This window comes from Pomacea canaliculata, linkage group LG1 (genome assembly GCF_003073045.1).
Source record: "Pomacea canaliculata isolate SZHN2017 linkage group LG1, ASM307304v1, whole genome shotgun sequence".
NCBI lineage: Eukaryota > Metazoa > Mollusca > Gastropoda > Architaenioglossa > Ampullariidae > Pomacea > Pomacea canaliculata.
In genome coordinates this window covers 29,667,261-29,688,428 of record NC_037590.1, presented here as the reverse complement: position 1 = coordinate 29,688,428, position 21,168 = coordinate 29,667,261, and the positions used below count along the sequence as shown (strand labels likewise).

General features: G+C 37.9%; 1 protein-coding gene across 1 annotated transcript in view; it reads right to left on the bottom strand.

Annotated features, from left to right (window-relative positions):
- Nucleotides 1–843: 843 nt before the first annotated feature.
- Nucleotides 844–21,168, bottom strand: part of LOC112563321 (rap guanine nucleotide exchange factor 6-like) — a 62,727-nt gene continuing 42,402 nt past the window's right edge. The window contains 13 exon segments of the mRNA XM_025237205.1: nt 844–6,057; nt 8,969–9,049; nt 9,232–9,369; nt 10,148–10,183; nt 13,291–13,377; nt 13,861–13,959; nt 14,285–14,416; nt 14,709–14,794; nt 14,797–14,854; nt 15,214–15,297; nt 15,755–15,882; nt 16,186–16,285; nt 16,696–16,930. Of these exon segments, the coding sequence (XP_025092990.1) occupies nt 9,301–9,369; nt 10,148–10,183; nt 13,291–13,377; nt 13,861–13,959; nt 14,285–14,416; nt 14,709–14,794; nt 14,797–14,854; nt 15,214–15,297; nt 15,755–15,882; nt 16,186–16,285; nt 16,696–16,930 (1,114 nt within the window). The 3' untranslated portion in view covers nt 844–6,057; nt 8,969–9,049; nt 9,232–9,300.

Sequence of the window (21,168 nt, the reverse complement as noted above, 5' to 3'; positions counted from 1 at the left end):
CTTCAGTTTTGATGCGAAGACTCGCGCACCACCGTTTACAGACACACCGAGTGCGTACAATTAATTTATTAAAGCTGGAGCTGAAACATGAGAGCTTTAAATTGTAATGTTTTCTTCCACTGAAGACAGGGCGTATCACATATTAGTTCTCAAGTTTAATGTTAAAAAGAATGATTTTGTAGAAAACACGCCAACATAGGTTTGTTTTTCTTTCTTGATCCGATTTTGTTCACTATGGTTTAATTAATTTAGAATTGTTGTATGACCTTTCTAATGTTCAAGGTACAAAAATAAAATTTAAAATGCAGATAATGAGTGTTATTCCGTCTTCTCTTCCGAGAGGCAGAGCGCTAATTACAACAATGAGGTACACCAATGCTCGCAATCATTCACATCAGGTCTACATTTACAAACAAATTTACAAGGTGAACGGAGATCACCCAATGCAAGCATGTCACAGTCATCTATCCCCGGTTCTATCTCCTCACAGCCAAGATTTCTGCACACGACATCAAAGGCTCGTGGCAAGCGATTTATCTACAAACGTCACCTTGTGTTCACCGCCTAGTTTTACTGCTTTAAAACCAATTACCAGCATCGGTGACATCGCGTGTATGAGACTTCCATTAAACTCGGCTATATCTAGCAAAACACAATCGTCAACCTATCCCTTCGTCCCTTTTCTCACTAGGGTGTCTGAAAATGTAAAGCATTCATGTACCATATGGACTATGGTAACCATTTTCTGTTCGCCCACCAAAGATTTAATATTTAAATAAATAGCCCTCAAAACAGATCAAAAGCGAACAGCAACAACAACAAAGTAAAACACAAGGCACGTGCTCACCTTCAGATCAGTGTATTTATTGAAGGCGGTGGCTAAAAAACCAGACTCAAACAACTTGTGCAACATAATGAGTTGCACACAATGTTACGCTTGATCGCTGGGAATTTTAGCTACCGTGGACTTATGAAGGAGGTATAATGAGGTTCTTACATGCATGAACATTGGGGACCAATAATTCACAGCTAGGAGGAAAGGCATGGGCTTGGGAGGATAAAGGCTGGAGGTGGCGAAGGAGACGTAGAGCGAACCTCTGAACACATCGCCCTAGGGTAAGAACAAGCCACAATCTCTGTCTAGAAATGGTCACAGACTGATATTTTCCTAATTATATGCTCGCATATTAACAGCAAATGATTAATCCACCTTGGCGGAAAGGGGAGAAACCTGCAACAAGTTCACGGATGAAAATACCACAGAACAGCTTGTGTACCAGAGGCTTCTCATCCTTTGGAAACATATTTTGTCTATCATACTATGAATGTATTCTAAATTGTGAAAAATAAATGCAACTTATTGGCTATCTCTCACTTTAGCTCAAATCAAAAAATAATTTGCAATGTTCTATTATTGTCTTGGAGTACATATCCTACATGGCAATGTATCGATCTACAAGACCTCAATAGATTTATTACAAATCTTGAGATTGTTAAATTTTCTGACACAGAAAGCAGAAGTATATCTTTCGAGAAAAAAAAATCTTAAATAAAAAAACAAAACACCATCACTCGAAGCAGATCCCAACATAAAATAATTAGGCTTCTAAAAGGTCATATAAACTGAAAGAGCCATTCTTTAGCCCATTAACTGTCTAACCGAAGACAAAAAGACTTCAATTATACTGAATCAACAAATTTTTTAGAGTTGTTTCAAGACTGCAAACGTCATAGAACACTTAGGCAGCAGCTGCACCCACTGACAAAATGCTGCGGCCAGGTGCTACCTTCATCTCCAGCGGTCCAGACGCCAGCAAAGGGCGTTCTCAGTCCAGTCTTGCTCGCAGCTATTAAATACTATGGAAGGCACAAACACAATCCATGTACTGGTATGTTTTAAACGATCATTTTCCCCCAAACCAAGACTGGCATTACGAACTTTATTTATCACAGAATTATACTGATGCTTAGAGCTCTGCTTTTTTGCTCCCTCCTTCCCTCTCCATGCCTTAAGAAAATCGTAATCATTCCACAGTTCACCAAGGGTTTCTCAGAGGTGGAGATAACTATTATAAGCAGCTTGAAAAAAAAAAAAATTGCTAAAACATTGTATGTGCTGCTTAGATCAATATCTCCACTGAAAAAGTCAAGAAAGGTTTACTAACAATGTTGTGGACATCTGCAGAATCTGAATGTTTCCCAAAGTCTGTCTTTCAAAGATATAATCTCACAATCAGCACACTTAGCCATTGCACTGTCATTGCAACAGAAATGAGAACGAATGGTAGGCTCACTTGGTTCTAGGGAAACAAGGGAATACCCAATCCCCAGCTTGAACTTTTAACAAACTCAACACTGATCTATGAAGGTAAGAAAAGCAATGCCTTTTTCTCTCCAAAATAATGATTAAACTTGTCTGGGGTACAAAACTAAAAGTGCTAAAAAAAATTACTTGTTCTGGCGCATCTCCTGTTAATGCTGTGAGTATATACAAGGCCTTATGTGTCCACAAGCTTCATACAAAATATAAATTGATGAATGTGGTCTAAGCAAGGCCCTGAACAACACACAGTTACACCACACAGAGTGGCCACATATATGATAAATGTTATGTGTTGTTGCTCTTGCACAAATGCAAGTGCATACTACTCACAACATTCACATTTGTAGGGACATAATGCTGAAACGTTACAAAAACTGGATCACATTTTTATCTCTGGGAAAACCACATTTTCCCGATTGTATAGAAAATCACTATCCCTTCTTTATTTAACTGAAGATGCACAAAGGATATATTGGATGAAGTGGTTTTTCTAAACAATATCAAAGAGCAAAAATTAAATCACAGGGCACACCTAAAAAACTTATAGTCTAATACACTTCCTTCAACAAGACAAAACCTTTTATCTGACTAGAATTTCATTAAAAGTTCCTTGCACGTGAACACTGAGATTTCACTACACAAAGGTTATCGCCTAGTTGACACCTAAGAGGTGCTGTCAAAAATGAAGGCCTATGAACTCTGAACTGATCACTTCCTGTTAAACCTATTAAGTTTCTATTAGTAGTTCTCATAGTGTATTTGTAACTAATTTAATTAGTGATAGAAGCCTGTTTTGTCAGCAGTTCTATTCAGCAAAAACTGAACAGAGTCCACCTCTAAACCTGCTGCCAGCCAATCTTATTACTTCTACAATGGCCACGGTGTTTTTTATATTTTGTCATGTCTGTTGTTCTCTATCCAGATGTCAGCTGCACATTCTTACCTTTTCTGCAGTAATATCCTGTGCACAAAGACCCCTAACCAACTAAGCATTTTACTAAAATCTCAAGTTCTGGGAACTGCACCATCTACCTCAGAACTGTGCTCAATAAGATCATGTTATTTGTCCTAACCCTCAGATAATTGTTAATAGCTTCTCACATATTATCAGGGATGAAACAGATAACAGCATGAGCGCTGTACCAAACAGGCAAAACATCAGCATTTCACGAAACAGCCAACCATGGTGCAAACAGGAAGTGCAGAACCCCTAAATAACCATTTAAAAAACTCTCATTATTGTGATTGATAAAAGCATCCATGGGGTCTCGAAAAACAATAATATTCTGATTAAATGTGGTAGTTGTGCAGAGAGCTTTAAGTTCTTAAAATGTTTAAAAAGCAGATTTACAAAAAAAAAAAAAATACTGTTTTCTATGCAAGACCATTCTTTCATCATACAGGTGCTCCAGCCATAAGCTGACAAATGGATGCAATGTCAAGGAATCAACAGGAATGCTTATAGCTAGAGAGGTGTTGTGCAGCTATAGCCCCAGATGTGATCACAGAGAGAGAAACACACTCTTGGAAAAACTTTAAGGAAATAGACATTATTAATGAAGGCCATTCAGAAGTGCAATTCCTTTCCACCAGTTTAAACAACTAGCACATTCTGTGGCTTGCTCCTACCCTCTCTGCTGCCTGTGGAAGTGCAGAAGTAAAGAATGTTCTCTCTCTTTATGAATTTATTCATGAGATTGTGAAGTACACTAGAGAAATAGGTAAAAAAAAAACATTAGACCCCAATCCTATGATTGCTTCAAGATAGATAAAAGAAAATAATCCCAGAATGTGGGAATCTGTGTTATGTTTATAGAAAAATCTTGGTTACATTTTTCTGACTTCTCACTGCACAAATTCCCCAGAAGATACTTAGATTGTTCAGGAAACCGAGCCCAAGCTCAGTAGAAATATAAGCTGCCTGAGGGGTTCACTTCCTGCTAGAACAACTGTGTTCTAGCCATGGTGATATTGGGTAGGTGGTTGGATGGGTTGGGAGGGGTGGCCAAAAAAGGAAAATTCTACTTCTGGGATTAAACTTTTGCTCACTAAGAACAAAACCTGTGGCTCCAATTGGCCACCTATGCTCTTTATCTAATGTGTTACAATACATCACAAGCCATAGTCACTATACTTTTATCAAAGTCATCTAATAAACCTGGAAACAAGATGATATCTGGTGGTGCTTTTCATTTTCCTTGATAAAACAAAGCACTTTATCATTTTTTTTAAAAAAAACTAAAACCTAGCTGGTAATAAATATGGCACACTAGCTGACTTAGAATGTGCATTTAAGATGTGATTTAAGAAGCCTTTGCTCTGGTCCAACAAAACCTATTCAAGCCCATATAATTATTAATATATATATTCAAGCTTGTCATTTAGTAAACAAAGCCCACACAGACATGCATTAACTGAACATAACCACTAGACACAAACTAGTGGCTGATGTGGTGACTTATTTCATTATGTCAACAAATATAATGTCTAATAACAATCATGCTGTGAGTTAATCACTCTTGATCTTCAATGGGGAGAAGTGGGTAAATAACAAATGAAATCCACATACGAAAACAAAACTTGCATAAAAATACTGTGACTCATCTGTTCAAATAGGTCTGACACACACTGTGCATCACAAGGATAGGCAACCTGCTAATTACCCGCTTCAGATAGATTATCCAAGGAGAGCCACCATCTTGGAGCCCTACTGCTATCTACATGTACTATGTTGACATGGAACTCTACTCATGCATGTCGTCGTTTCTTGTCTTGTGTCTTGTTTCTTGCTCCAAAACTTTTTTAAGCAGGACATAGCACCATCATGAAAACAGACAATCCACGGACACCACACCTGCCTTTCTCAGCCAGTAGAAATGTGAGAAAGGTGCAGGGCTGCACCCCAGCCTTGTTGGTCAGTTTAAAAATGGTCTGGCTGTCCAGCAGATGCAGATTGACCACTTTAGTTTTCACAATAAATCCCGAGACAATCTAAAAATGCTTTGGGATATCAGCTGCTTTTGTAGGGGTTGGGGTGAGGGGAGGGCCCTTGTCAATTAAATCCAGCCAAGAATGCTCGTACAGCACAAGCATAGATTCCTCCCTCACTGCTGCAAGTCAAGTTGCGAGCTACATGTCAGCACAGGTTCTACTTTTGCGTGGCATGTGCCAAGCTCATCTAGTTCACATCACAGATCTAGTCAGCAGAGCTGGAGGGGCAGCAGAAGCAGCAGCATGCAATGCAGCAGACAATTTGCTTAATGCTGAGCACTTATCTTCTTTCTTGCTTTGAGGAAGCGCACATCCACACACCCATACAATGTAACGTTTTCCTTTCTCCCTCTGTGCCTCTCGCTTAGGCATGTGTAAATGGTAGAGTGCAAGCCTACTGAAGTCAGGGCACTCAATTCATTGGCCGTGTTTTCGTGTGGGTCTGTGAAAACCAAGCTGCTGTCCCTGGGGTACTGATCACTATCCACTTTCCACTTCCTGCCAGGTGAAAGCCATTGTTTTGATAGTGTTTCCCTGTGACAGAAGACATAAAGGACAGTCCATCATGCTGTAGCAGGACCCCAACACCAGCAGCAGGATGATGCCTGACAAAACTGTCAAGTAAGTGGAAGTGACTGTGTCTTTCAAGTCAGTGGCAGAAATACTGGCTCTTTTAAGTCAATGAGTGGCAAAATCTTCATGCTTGAAATTTCACACAGCTGAAACTTGTTCTTCCTCAGGATCTGGAAATAAAAGCAGCAGAATGCATCAAGAAATAAGATTATGGGGGGAGGGGAACTACAAACAATACTGGCAAGATGGAAAAGCAGTCTCAATTAAAAATTAACACTATGACATGATCTGAATCAAATTAATTATGCTAGCACTAGCTCTCTGGGCCAGTTTATGCAAATTTCATCTAAAGTGCTGGATTTAACGAATTGCCATCTAGTCTTTGAATCTGCAAGACCTGAAGAAAGATGGAAGGAAGAAAAAAAAGAGATAAAAAGGGATAAAAAGTGGTTGGGGAAAGCGCCAAAACAAACTGCTTTAAAACTAACAGGTTTGTCAAAGTAGGCACTACTACCAACATTACTGACTGCAGGCTTATGTGGTGGGAAATAAAAATGCACTTGTTAAATAATCACCAACAGATTGGGAACAGAAAGATGTTGCACAAGGAATTTTTGTCACTACAAATTTTCACTCATTAAGGCAGACCACATCTCCACCCCCACCCCCAACAAACAGCCAGAAAAGAACAAGCAGCATGCTGGTCACCTATCTAGGATTTCCACTGGGGTCATTTTGTGCTCCACTTGTCATGACTGTTGAGAATGAGAAAAGTCTGAGTGGACGACTAAACCCAAAAGTGAAAGCAGGGAGACAACTATGTCATGCGTTTCATTCAGCAAGCCACAATACATACAAGATATTAGTCTTGAAGCACCCTAAGTGGATGGTCATCTCATGCAAGGTACCTGGCCCATCTTCTGTACAAGCATTGAAGACACTCCTCTAACAATCTTACTTACATAACAAAGCAAACGTATAGAATATACCAGCAGCATGATGCTATGCCATAAACTATCAAGTCTACATATAGTAATTTTGCGATATGATGATGAGCAGCAATAGCAGTAAACAATCTGTATGCCAAGTCATGACTTCAGTTTTCAATGAACTGAACCTTACACTCTGGCCTTATTTACTAGACAAACACAAAAGCTATTTGCAGCAATGTACATAAGTCATTAGACATTATATTCATTCATCTCTTGAGGGGTACGGAGATTTAAGATTGTAAGTTGTCACTTATTTTGTCTTCTACTGATGATTGATCTTGACATTGAATGCTCATAATTACTGGTGTTTTAGGATGCCTATTGATGAACAGAACCTACCCTGGCCACAAGGTATGTCATAGTCCTGTTGCCCCTGCATGTACGCCCCGTTGTGCGAGTGTGTGCGCTCCATTTTGTGCCTGTGCAGCTGAGCCATTTGAGCTGCAGCTTGGTAGTCAGGTAATGGGGGCCGTCGGATGTGGGGATACCCCGGAAAGGAGGAGTGAGTAGTGGCTACACACATTACACACAAACCACCCTCTTACTCTAGTGGTGACCTTACAACGCCAAGTGACATGCAGCAACCATGCAAGAAAGTAGCTTTCCATGGTAATTGTCTCCCATTTTTTACACCTCTCTTGACACATTTATTTCATTTTCATTTCATTTAGAAAGCGTTATTTCATGAAAAGTTTGAAACAGTGCACTTGATTCCAAAGAATCTTAAGTACCATGCCATAGGATATGCTTTTTATGCATGATTGCTACTGTCCAGGCAGTTTTGGTTAGACAAAATTGGTTTGCCTGATTAAGTACATCTAAGAAATACTTGAGTACTCCTGTCTACACATCATCAGGCAAACTTCGAGATTATAGAAGTTTGTATGCACAACATAAACTACTTTGCAAATCATAGTTCTTAAGAGCAACTAAAGTGACTCATAAGGATTTAAACAAAATTTTTGTTTTTATTTGGTTTAAAAGTCAATGATTTTAAATGATCTGAGAGGCTGATGAGAATGGTATCAGTGTAGGTTGCATTTAAGTGCAGCATGTGGGAATGTTTGTGGTGGAGTGAGACCTGACACTGTAAATACCAAAGTTACCACAACAGGCATGCCTTGAGGTAGTGCAGTACAATGAACAAGCAATAAACATACAACAAATATCAGAAATGCAAAGAGCATGGATGATGCATCTGTACACAGACACAAACATGTTAACATGCACACAGAAAAGAAAAAAAAGTGCAAATGGAGAGAAGTGAAAAGGGCTATGTTGCCATCAAACCTACCTGTTCATGCATTCAAGTGCCCCCAAATCATTAACATGAACCAGCCTGATACTCACTATGTGTATGTAACACCCTTGTGCAAACCAGCGAAGGTTTATACCTAACCCTTTTAAGCTTCCATACAACTAGACAGCATACAAACACAGAGACACACAAATAAATAATAATTACATATGAATGCTTGTGATGCTGAGACAATTTTCGGTCTTTCAGAATGAATATTTTGTTTGTCACATACAGTGGAACTTCTATTATCCGGTCTTCAATTAACCGAGCATTTGGTTATCCGGGATCTTTTAAAAAAAAAAAATACTGATAGACATCACAAGACCACCCGAGCGAAGTCAAGTGCAGGATTGCCAGAAGAAAGTGATGACGACACAGTTGAAGACAAACATTCAGGAAAGAAAATTTCTCTTGCAGAAGTGCTAAAATGTGCAGAATCACTGCTAGACTTGAGCAAAAAGTGGATTCAAATTTTAGTGACATCTTAAAACTTTGAAACTCTGCGCGTCAATAAAATTGAAGTGCTACAAGAACACAAAGCACAGCCTCCTGTATTTTTTTTTTTCAAAGAAAACTTCATTAACAACACAAGAAAGGTAAGAATTTTACTGTATAGCCCCTATTCTAGCATTTGCAAATTTTTAGAATTATTTCGATTATCCCATTGACAGGCGCCAGTCATTAAACTGGATAATTGATGTTCCACTGTATTCTCAACTGTAACACTGGTGACAAATTTTTAAAAATTGAGAAATTTTAAAGATAATGAGAAGTGAAAATTCGTACCACCTGCTATTGGCGCCCGAGGAGTGTTGTTCATAGCCACGCTGTACGTTGGTAGAGGAGGGCGGTGTTGAGACACTGGAACACCTAAGAGAAGTCCAGCTGTTATTTTTCCCAGCAGTAAATAGAAACTACTTCCTATCACCTACAATTTTTCAACATGACTCTTATACAAGTGGGGAAAAAAGGAATGTTATTACAATTTTGTGTTCTTGTTGGTTTGTTGAGTTGTTGGGATACAGATTATCAGAGCTGCATACTTTCATTACCTGGATGGTGATAGGGGAATGGCACTTGATGATCTACTGCAGGCGAGTAACTGGCCCCTGACTTGAGAGTTAATGTTGACCCCATTCCAGCACAGCCTGAGTCATTGTCCATGCACACCTCCATGGACCCCAGCGATCCTATGAAAACATGCATCACATCAGGATAAGGGAATGGGAGATAATCAAAATCTAAGGAAAAAAATAATGAAACTAATCTGTTACTCACATCAGCTAGTAGTGCTGCAACAGGTATCTAAGGCATCTACTAAAAACTTAAAATCTCTTTGCATACTTGTGTGTGTGTGTAAGAGAGCGACAGAATGAATGCATACGTGCAAAATTCAACATTTATGGCAAGTCTCTCTCTCACACATATGCATGCTAATAAACCAGAAGTAAAATATAAAAGGCAGTTTCACAATTTGCTGTTATCATTTTTTAAACATGGTCTTATCTATACACTGAAATTCATCAGTACACTGAAACATCAAAGAGCTCACAAAGTTAAAAAAAAGCTGCCTTTGAAGAGCATAACAATATGTTAGAGCAAATGCTTGTCAGATAGCACTTGGTTACACCAATAAGGTTAAAATAACATCTGGTTACACAACCAATCATGTCAGGGAAAAACATCAGATCAAACAGTTTACCAGCTACTTCTTTCCCCCTCCCCCACTGACACTTCCATCTGCACAAGTTACAACAGATGACAAAGCTTGCTTGGAAACATTTAGCTTGTAGAATCTTCACAAAAAGCACGAAAGATGATGTGTTAAAAGCACTGTCCACCCAGACTTTTTTTTTTTTCAAATCTGGCTCTACTGGCAGGATCTAAAAATGGCAAATATTGCCATCCACCTTATACCGAATGAAATCTGTCCCTAGTAAAGTTTTACTAAAATAAATCAAGGATTACCATAAACAAGTGGTAGGTACAGGTCGGAGACTTTGTCTGCAAAAGAATCTCATTTGTTGAGCACATGGAAGAATACATACACTCTAGAAATACTTGTATCTCAGTCTACTCTTTCTTTTGTCTAGAGTTTTCACCATTATCACAAATGATGGGTGAATTAACACCACAGAGCAGAAGTTTTGCATATTTATTTTCTGCAGCATATTCAGAATTTCAACATGGTTTTTCCAAGATCAAAATGGACTTAAATCTTTGAAGCAGATCCTTGCAATACATTTTTTTAAAATAACAAAAAAATAATCATATACAATCAATCATTCTTCAAAAAAAAAAAAGGCATTGAGGAGAGATCTAAAAAGCAGCCAAGCCTACAGATGGCTAGGCATCAGAATCAGAGGCAACGCAGCAGTGGCCTCTAATGAGGATATAGTGGAAGGTGGTGAACATACTCTAACCAGCCGATGTTTTCACTAACAGTGCTGCAAACAGTAAAACTGCAGCTGAACCTAATTAAACAACAATGTTCTTTAAATGTGTTTTAATTTTCTTTCCTATTTACACCCTTCTCTCCCACACTAACACAAAAAGCGAGTCTCAGCAATTGATTATTCTGACTGTGCTTACGACTGAACACAATTATACCATTCATTGCACTGCAGCTGATCTTATGAAGCGCTTGCAAGTTTGTTTTTCTTTTTAGCATTACACAAATAACTTGCCAAAGTTAACATGCAACAAAAGGGATCAGCGACTGACTGAACATGTTTTCAGTTGCTGAACATCCTAAATTTCTTTCTTACTTGAATAATATTTCTGCATAAAAAACTGACAATATCAACTGAAAGCTGAATAATAATCTTCCACTTTCCCCAGTAAAAGCACAGAGGCTAGTAGCAGTGCAACACCTAATTAGCAGCTCAATGTGCATAGTAATCTCTTTTTCTTACTGTCAAAGCTGCATTTGGTCAACACCAAACAGATTACTATTGTTAAAATTTCTTGATGAAAAATATCTTCACATATATTTTACAGTTATAAAAATATGCAATTTCTCTTCACTCTGTGCAAAAGAAATGACCCCTTTTCCCTACAAATTCACTGGTGATACCAAACAGAAGGACCACTGTAGTGCCACAGAAATGACAATGATAAACATGCAGCTTCCTGTAACTCTCTGATTTAAAAAAAGGCAAGTAATGTCTAAGTTTAATGACATGTTTGCAAAATTTTTAAATCCTTTATTTATTATTCTTTGCCATCATATTCTATCAAAGATTTTAATATACAGAGGTAAAAGAAGTGAATATACCAAGATGACTTAAATAAATTTACTGCATTATGATTACTATTATTATTAACTGTATTTTAAATCATGTCAACAAGCAAATGTAGTCAGATGTGCAATTCTTTGAGCCTCAGCAGTATTAAGTGGTGAGACACAGATGGCATTGGCAAGTGGCAACATACATACATGCAGCAAGTCATTGCTCAACACATTTAAGCTATGTACAATCCAAGTAAGGAAAATGCATACAACAAAGCACACATTATTACACACAGGCGAGCCAGCCACAAAGACAGCAGATGACGGCAATAAGAAAAAGTCTTACCAGTGCGAAGAGGTTTGCGTAAAGGCATGTTACTGAGACTGACAACAGACGAGCTCTCGTGCGTGAGCCTGACAGGCATCATCCGCCCTTGCCCTGTAGTGTGCCCTAAGCCCTGAGGCATCAGCGAGGTATGGCGTGGTGAAGAAGGGCCACGCCTACCTTGCCCAGGGCTTGTGACAGGGGGCACAGGAATTTTAGGATTATGAGGGCGCACTTTGTCAGTCAGCGCCATGATCTTTCGCACAGCTCCTGGAGATTCGGTTCCTGCGAGAAAGGAGAGAAGCCAACCATACAGGGTTGGTAGACAGCCATGCAAAGTGCAGCATTCTGACACCAAGACACAGACAGATGAGAGCAGGCAGCACAACATTCACAGTTCTTGGGATTATTTGTATGACTGGTGATAGTTACACAAGACCACAGCAACAGGAAATCCACCTTTTACCTCCCTACTTTTAAATCTACCAAAGATTTGTGGTTAAAAAACTCCTATCTTATATTTTCAATGGACACTATCACTTCTGTACATGAAGATGTGGAGGATATTTCTAGGTGTATGGAAGAAATATTCTGAATTAAATAAAGTTGTCATTTTTGTCTTGAAAGCTTGAAAAGCATACAAGCTACCATTCATAGTCAATTAAATAATTTCCTTGGAGCTTATAACTTTTACAGTTATCTTTTAACTTTATAGAAATGTTTATTTTTTTCTGCATAACATTACAGTACTTCGTATCCAATTTTCATCATATCCTATGAAACCCTAGCACTTTTTGTGGAAAGTTTAAAAGATGCATTAATCTATAAAATAAGCTTTATTTCCAAAACTGGCTTTATAAAAAGAAAACCATGGAAAGTCTTATCCCACCTTACTACAAGATTAAGAAGAAAAGAAATATGCACAAAATACATACATAACAACAGCATGCAAATTTAAAATTCAAGTTACTAAAGAGGAAAAAAGCATTTTAATTAAGAAAGTTGACACAGATAATTCACACATCATGAACTTCTGAAACTGAACAGCAACAAGCAAAAGTGAATGCTAAGCTACATTTCTTCCATGTCAACTAAAGGGTTGTCCCATTTGTTTTCTGCTTCACTATTAAGTAACTCCTTCCCATTCTTCATTATTTGACTGTTTTAAAGACTTAGCTACCATTCATGCACCACTATTCTAGTCTCCACCAATCAAGTTTTGAAAACTCATTAAGCTTCTAATGTACACGGAGCATAAGTTTAATACTCAACTTTTTTCTTCATGTTTTAGCAAACACCTCATACCAAAACCATGCTGTCCGGAGTTAAGTCATTACTCATATTAATTACTATCTTTGGTTTGATTACCAAAGGCTGACCTAATTTGGAAATGGCTGTTTTCAGCACTCCTGCTTAAATGTGTAGCTCTGACAGTAACAGCTAATACTAAAGCAATGCAAGCCATGCTATCAGTCCCATCTCACCAGGCTTCTTCTGTGAGTTCTTAAATCTAACAGGAAGAAAACAAGCCATGCCATGCACACAGCTACTTACCAAACTTGGGGCCAGGAGGAATGGCACGCTTGTCTTCAAGGTTAGGAGAACTGTTGTTGATGCCAGGTGAAACATCCCTTTTGCGAGCTTTATGTCCCAAAATGACCCCAAACGAACAAACAAACAAACTTTAAAAAAAATCCACTCATCAAATAAACTTTTCTGTCATAACCAATTATAGCAAATAAGACTGATCAGTGTGACTGACATGTTAGTCCCAAACTGGTTGATTAAATCTGTTAAATGACCTTTTTCAGAAGGTACAAGTAATCTTTGTGAAGTGAAGATAACTTTCATAAATTAAGCACATTAATTTAATATGCATCCAGGAATGCATGTTACTGCATTATGTACCAAGTTCAAATGCAACTTGCACAAAAAAAGTCTTTCACTGCTTTCTTTCTAACTCTAACACTGCTTCTCTTACCCTAATGCTTTCCACAAGCTTGCATTTAAGAGGCTAAAAGAATTCTTACATTAAACAAGTATTTCCTTTTTTCATAATAACATCTGCAAGCTGCACTCTAAGAAACTCTGCACAAAAACCTAAAAACTGCAGGTACTACTAACCTGGAGGTTCACACTGATTGACATTTCTGCCAGCTGGTCCTCATTGGTGTTGACAGGCATGGTGCTGAGGTATGAGCGTACTTTGCGCACCATTTGAGCCTACATGCACAAGACAGACCTCAGTTATGAGCATATCCAGTGCATGACCTTTTTAACTATCTGTAGATTATTTTCCTCAACAAATGTGGTTAAAAAGTTTTTGAAGATTTCTCTTAATCGATAGCTTTTAGCTAAACATTAACAAGCACTGCCTGACCATTTTTAGAAGAAGGGGTACAACTTTATTACATTCTATATTTTGGGAGTTTGGAGAATTCAGAAATACATGAAAAGGAAGTATGTGCATGTGATACTTACCTATTAATTCCTAGTTTTCAGCATTATTTTATATTGAGTTTCCATAATTTTTTTCACAGTATCTTACCTCTTCGTACATCTTTTTTGGGTTGGGTACAGTAGACGCACGTCTGTTCTTGGTTCGTTTCAGTGTGGCCATTCCTGATACTAGTGAACTGGAGAAATTTCCATGGGTACTCAGCAGCATGTTGCTGACATCCTGTTCACATATAAACTCTTCCATCACAGAATTTATTTGTGTCACTCCAGTTTGTATCCTGGTCCTTCACACTACCACAAACCTCACATGTACAGAACATTACTTTTTTGTTGTAAAACTTGGCTTACATACATTCAATAGTAGATTATTCACTGAAACTCAACAAACACTAAAAACTATTACAGCAATTTCTGCCATAATCAAGTTACCAAAACAAATTACTATAACTAAAAATGAATGAGTTTATTCAAAATAACATTACAGCACTTAAAGATAACTTATTGTAACTCACATATCGCGCTGAACACATGGTGCCAATATGGCGAATCTCCTTTGCAATCATGCGCAACTTCTCAAAGTTGACAATACCATCAATGAGGAATCATTTCCCAAGTGAATAAAAGTCAAATCCTTCTTCACTACAGGAAAGATGGGGATCTGGCAGACAGACAGACACAGTTACTCTTCACTTTGATTATGGTAAATAATAATCCATATATTTCAAGCTTTATTTGCTGAGAGATAAGCATTTAAGCCTCCTTGTTGGACACAAACAAGCAACATCAGTTTCGTTCCACACATAAGACAAGATCCATTAATAGATCTGTAATAGGAATTATTCAAAATTTGTTTTCTCTCAGTCAACAGCTCACATCACAAGTAACTAGTGCAAATATTAAACGTAAATCTAATGTGAATATACACTAGAAGAAAGGTATAAAAATGCAGTCCAGGCAAAAGCTGATTGTAAATCTTATCTACTTATTTAAAAATAAGGTTGTAGTTGAAAATCTTACAACTGGAGGTTGCACATGATCACTGTTCAGCAGGTTCCTGTACTTGGCCATGTTACGTGATGGATCCATTAATGTCTCCAGATCCTGAAAAGCAATCAAATTCTGCTGATGCAAAAAAATACTCAGACTTAGGGCAACATAATGACTGTTCATTTGTATGGTTGAATGCTTAGTCTTAAAGCTGAAACCACGCCAAACTTTATGTACAGAAATGTCCTTCCTCACTTTTGTACACTTGGGAAGTAACTACTTCCTGTCTGCTGCTTTTGTGTGGTTATCTGGTTGGGCAGAAGCTTTTCAGAAGAGCATTAAAGTTTTTTCTTATTCCAAATCAGACACATTATTTTAATGGAAAGTGTTACAACTGAACTGGAACAATGAATTTTAGATGAGACAACAAAACCAAAACAACAAAGCCAACTTTACATTATGTAATGTGCCCTTTTGTGAAAATTATTATTACAGGAAACACAATATTCAATAGCAGTCATCAGCTTTAACAATTTGAGAGACACCATAGCAAAAGTGAAAGGACACTTACTTCAAACATTTTCAGATATTTGTTAGGAAGTTTCTCCCAGGTGCTCCGCAACCGTGAGACAGAACCATGACGAAGTCCACTCATTATGGCAAACATGGAGTTAAAATTCTTGTAGTCCTTACAAAACTCTGCAACAAGACAAATCCACTTACATGAAAACCATTTATAATAAGTTTCCATGAAGGCACCAAAGCGGCCCTATGCTCCCCTGGGGGCGAATAGGAACAAGAAGAAGAAGATGTAGGCACCAAATTATGGACTCTTGCTGGTGTTTACATTGTATATGTGCAAACAGAAAAAAAATCTTTTATGTTTGAAAATCAATTTTTAATAATCAGGCTTCTTTTAAAGGTTTTTAAAGTATTGTAAGAGACAAAATATAAACATGAACAATGAGAAAACACACTTTCAGGATGGACGACTATACTCACTTGCAATTTTAATGAAATGCTTCAGCATTTTCATGCGCCTCACCAAGTTGGGTTCACTGCATACCTCTGTCACAACCCAGAACATTTCCCTGTTTACCAGCTGCATCAAAAAGAAAATAGATCAGACAATGCTTTTCTTAAGCTTCCTGCATTGTTAATTTTTAATACAATTTTGAGAGTTTTTAATAGCTTGGATTTAAAGCCAGTAGTGTCTAAAGGTAAAAGCAAATATACAAGTAATGAGAACTGTGACAAGTACAGTAGATACATCCCTACTGATTACAGGTTCATATAAAAAGCATGCATGTGACAGAGATAAGATGCAGCAACTGCCATACATTTAAAAACATAAACATATAAATAGCCAAAAACCATTACAGATTTTCAAGATTCATAATTATAAACTTTATAAACTCAATAAAACTTTTAAAACACCCATCAAAAGTATTTCGAAAAATCCAGAATTTTAAGTCAGTTCACAGTAAAAATGAAAAGTGGAGAAAGACTAACCTCTGCAAACTTCTGGATCATGGGGCATCCATACTTAGAGTTCAGCTCAAAAAGCTCATCTACATACTCAGTAGGCTCGATCTCCCTGAAGACCTTGAAGTCCTCTAAGGTCAGCTGCCAGGCAAGCTCTGCTGGGTTGAGCTGCAGCAAGGATATCTGGCTCTCCTTCAAAAGTTCCCCTATCATCTCGTCCGGAATGAGAGGGTCTGTGCTGAGGTTGTTCTTGATGTAATACCTATGCACACGAGGTACAGTGCGCCTGACCACCAGTCCATTTGAACGTCCATCCAGTCACCAGGCCAGTCAGCATGCCGCAACAGTGCCAGCAGTGCCCGAGGGAAAAGGGAGTGGGGAGAAGAAGGGAAATGTGTGTTAGCCTCCAGCACATTGACATATCAGACTTGTCTCCCTATCAGCATGCCTACTAGAATCCTGTTCACAGCAAGCTGCTTACAGTAGTTCTGGCATGATATTGGTTCCCTTTGTGTGCATACAGGTTACTTAATGTGGGCGCAGTTATGACAAGAAATAAACTTCTAAAAGCAACCTTCAAAAGTAAAGCTAGATTTGTGATTAAAATCTGTCATTCAGGTGGAATGGATGCATGCTGGCAGAGACGAATGGTGTGTGTGGGTGGGAAGATGCTGTTCTTTTAATGTGTTAGTCTGCCTGACTTTGCATGTTTACAGCCCAGGGATGTTTCTCACAACTAATCAGTGACAGCAGCTGCGATACTTCTTATAAAAGTGTATATTTTACATTTTTTAATAATAAAGTCATTACAGTCTGTTGAAGAAAGTGAGAAAGCACAAATGAACTCCCCCCCCCAACACATTTGGGAAGGAGTATTTTAATTCCTGTTAAATTCTAGATTTGTGCTTTCTTACATATATTGTGCTTTCAGAAAATTCATTTGCTGTGGCAGAAACTGCTAGCTCTGCCTACCAGTCACATCTATGGCCAATCAAATATCAAGTAAACTGGCAACTAATGAACACTTAAAAACTTCCCACAAACATGCAACCTGTATGCACAACAATATATGTTTGAGGTACATGGGACCATGCATTGTTCCAGATCATGCATGCATTAATGCACCATGGGTTATCTTACACTGATATTTAGCAAAACATTCCAAAGCAATAAAAGCAAGTTGGTGGGGAGAGGGGAGACCCATCAATAGCACCATTAATTAACAGGGCAATCTGTGCCATCACCAGTGTGCATTAATTTATTATATACTTGATAAGAAGCATTTTATTTGTAAGCAGGACGGATGAAGAATATAGGGTAATGTTTTTTGTGAACAATGCAAATGTCCCAGTTCCAGTAGAAAAAAAAGAAACAAAATGAAAAAATGAGATAAACTCAAGCCCCACCATTGAAGAAAGATTTTATGAAAGCTTGGTGCCTCTAGCTGTCAGGTACTTAAGTTTTTTTTTTAACCACACAATGTCTGATGCTGCATATTGTTTCAAAGTTGGTGAAGTATTGTAGATTTTTCCTATTTCCATTTAAACTATTATAAATATTTTAACATATAATTAAAAGACCAAAATTTTCCATTATCCTCTTTTAAATTAAAGATAATGGAATGGAAGATTTAATTTTCACATGACTTCTGAACTGTCCCTGACAGGGAGACAAAGACCAGTGCTTGCACAACAGCACTAATCCCTGCACCAGAAACATGAATAAGACTTCATACAAACCATGCACAGATGTCAATGTCAAGAGGCATGATACAAAACAATGGAATGAATGATGTATGGGCATGACCAGCAGTTTTTCTTGTAAATGTTATCCAAAAGTTTAATTCTTTACATCAAAAAAACTTTCTACATGCTACCTACTGCCTCGGTTTTCAAACTGTAGTATGCATACCACTACTGGTACGTGAAGATATGATGGGTGGTGTCCTATACTAGTATGTGTGTGTATATATATATGTAGAGGGTAGGGTTGACAGTTGGTACTTAGTCAATTTGAATTTTTGAAAGTGGTATTCGTCTGGAAAAGCTAGAAAACCACTGACCTACTGCATCTCTTTCTCACACACATATACCGTGTGCATGTGCACAACACACCCATCAGGAATTGCCATAGATGTAAAATGACTCTGAAATGCTGTTATAACTAGGCCTATTGTCATGTAAGGCCTCGTTTGATTTGACTTTATATTCAAATGTTATTTAATTATCTCATTCAGTTGTAAGGTTCACTCTGTTGAACTTAGAATTGAAAGTGTGATGAGTACTTGATAAGTAGGAAAAATAAAAAACAAGGCTGGATATTTTTTAACAAAATAAGAGGCAAAGTAGATTGGTGAATGTTGTAAGAAGTGCTGGAAAGGCAACTGCCCACACACACTCATTAAACAAAACACAAACCATTATGACCATTATTCAGACTCTACAGTTCGCAGCTGCACAGCCTCAAGGATTCTTCTCCTTAAGAAAATATCTTTGAGAGCATGCCAATGCAAATATAAAAGTAGTTCAGAGCAGCAAGCTAGCAACAAACTGCAGTTTGTTTACAGAATATAGAGTCAATCTCTTTTAATATAGATTTTTCAGTTAGAAATGTATACACAAGGCATTTAGTGCTTTGTACATGTAATAAATCTGAGTATCATGCTAATCATGGGGAAAGCATATTCTTTCTGCCTCTAAGAATATATCTCAAAGCTGTACAATCAATTTTAATGGCAAAATTCCAACCACAGGCAGAACACCTGTTGCATAGAGCAAAAAGGAAAGAAACAAACAAAAAACAAAACAAATAAAACTGAAAGCAGAATATCTGAACAGCTCCAAGTGAGGTAGAGATTATTAACAGATATCTTTTGCAAACATACAGTATACAAGGTTTCTGCACACAATAGGTTCTGAGTAGTCTTGTCCCACCCTGCACAACACCCATGCAGACAATCAGCTCAGTGTGATTTCACATGCAATGCACATCCATGAACTTATCACAGTTCTTGGAATTCAGACAAAACAAAGTTTTCTAATAAGCTGCATATTTATGTTATGTTTATGTGTGCCTCTATGGATGCTATTGAAACCGAATGCTCCAGCCTCAAGATGCAGTGTTATTAAGATTATGTAACTTTCTCTGTTAGTGTAGTTAATATTGTACCAGTCATATAGCTGTGACAACATATGAACAGAGAACGCAAGGAAGATGATGAATGTGGAGATGCATGGTGATAGCAACAAAACCAACTCACCACAAAATATTCTTTTAAAAGAGCATGATAAGAGGTGTAATTCAAAGGGGTGAAGGGTGACCAAAATGCAACCACAGATTGAAATTCATGAGTCATGATAAATAGTATGTCATACTGATTTCTTTTTTGATGAAACACAAATGAAAGAGCTCAATAGAAAATTGCATTTTAATGAATGAATGACTGAAAAACGAAGGTGGTCTGAAGGGCAAACAAAAAAATGTGACAGATGGGAAATAGAGAAATAAAGGTCATGGAAGCCAAGGGTGATTCGGCTGATCCCTGCAATGCCCATACAGTAAAGGTGGACCAGCACAGCCACACAATGATCATGCAATGCTAGCTGGCACGAAATTAAAAAAAAAAAAAAAAGGGTGATCACAGTGATGGTGAAGCCAAGGCATGGCAATTTCACAAGGAAACCAATATCAGGCTAGGACCCCTCCATTTCACATCATGCAGAGACTAATGTCTGATATAGGCAGATTCAATGCATCTCATCACAAGCCTGCTCTGCTGATGCCCAGTAGTGTGCTAGGTGTCTCGTGAGCTAGTCAGCATTGCACATGGCCATCACTGGTACTCGGCGAGCTGTCTGCAGTGTGAATGCACTGTGATGGTGGACTGACTGGCCAGGTGAGAGGGGACTGACAGAAGGCCTGTCCTCCACATCGGGAGAACAGGTGGGAAATAACTGAAATACACTCAAGACGGTCAGTGGATGGCTAAAGTACATTCACAACACCAAGTGCACAAATATTTTTTTTGATTCACCTGCACACAAAGTTCATGTCTTTGTGCACGTTTCTCTGGGATGAATATGGCTGCTCAAATTTGTGCCAAAGGTCTCTTAGTTTCATCACAAAACACGCAGACACCATCAAAGGCATGCTAATTACTTCACATTTAATAATTTTTTCCATTTCAAGATCAATATCTTATCAGTCAGCACTTACTCTGATCAATCTGTGCCCTGATTTTTATATTCATTAGTATTAACTTTGCTCTGCTTAATTTTAAACACCAGCCTATAAAATTTTCCTGTTGTAGCTATTACCATTTAATTAACAAACCATTTCTAAAGAAAGCTTAATCGTGCTATTTAGTATGGAGCTATGCACACCTTATCCATCTGTGAACAAAAACATTTCTTTTAATACAGATGCCCAGAGATTCATCTACTGCAGCAAATATATAACAAGGCCTCTTGTCAAAGAACTATTCAAAGTGTTTACTTGCCC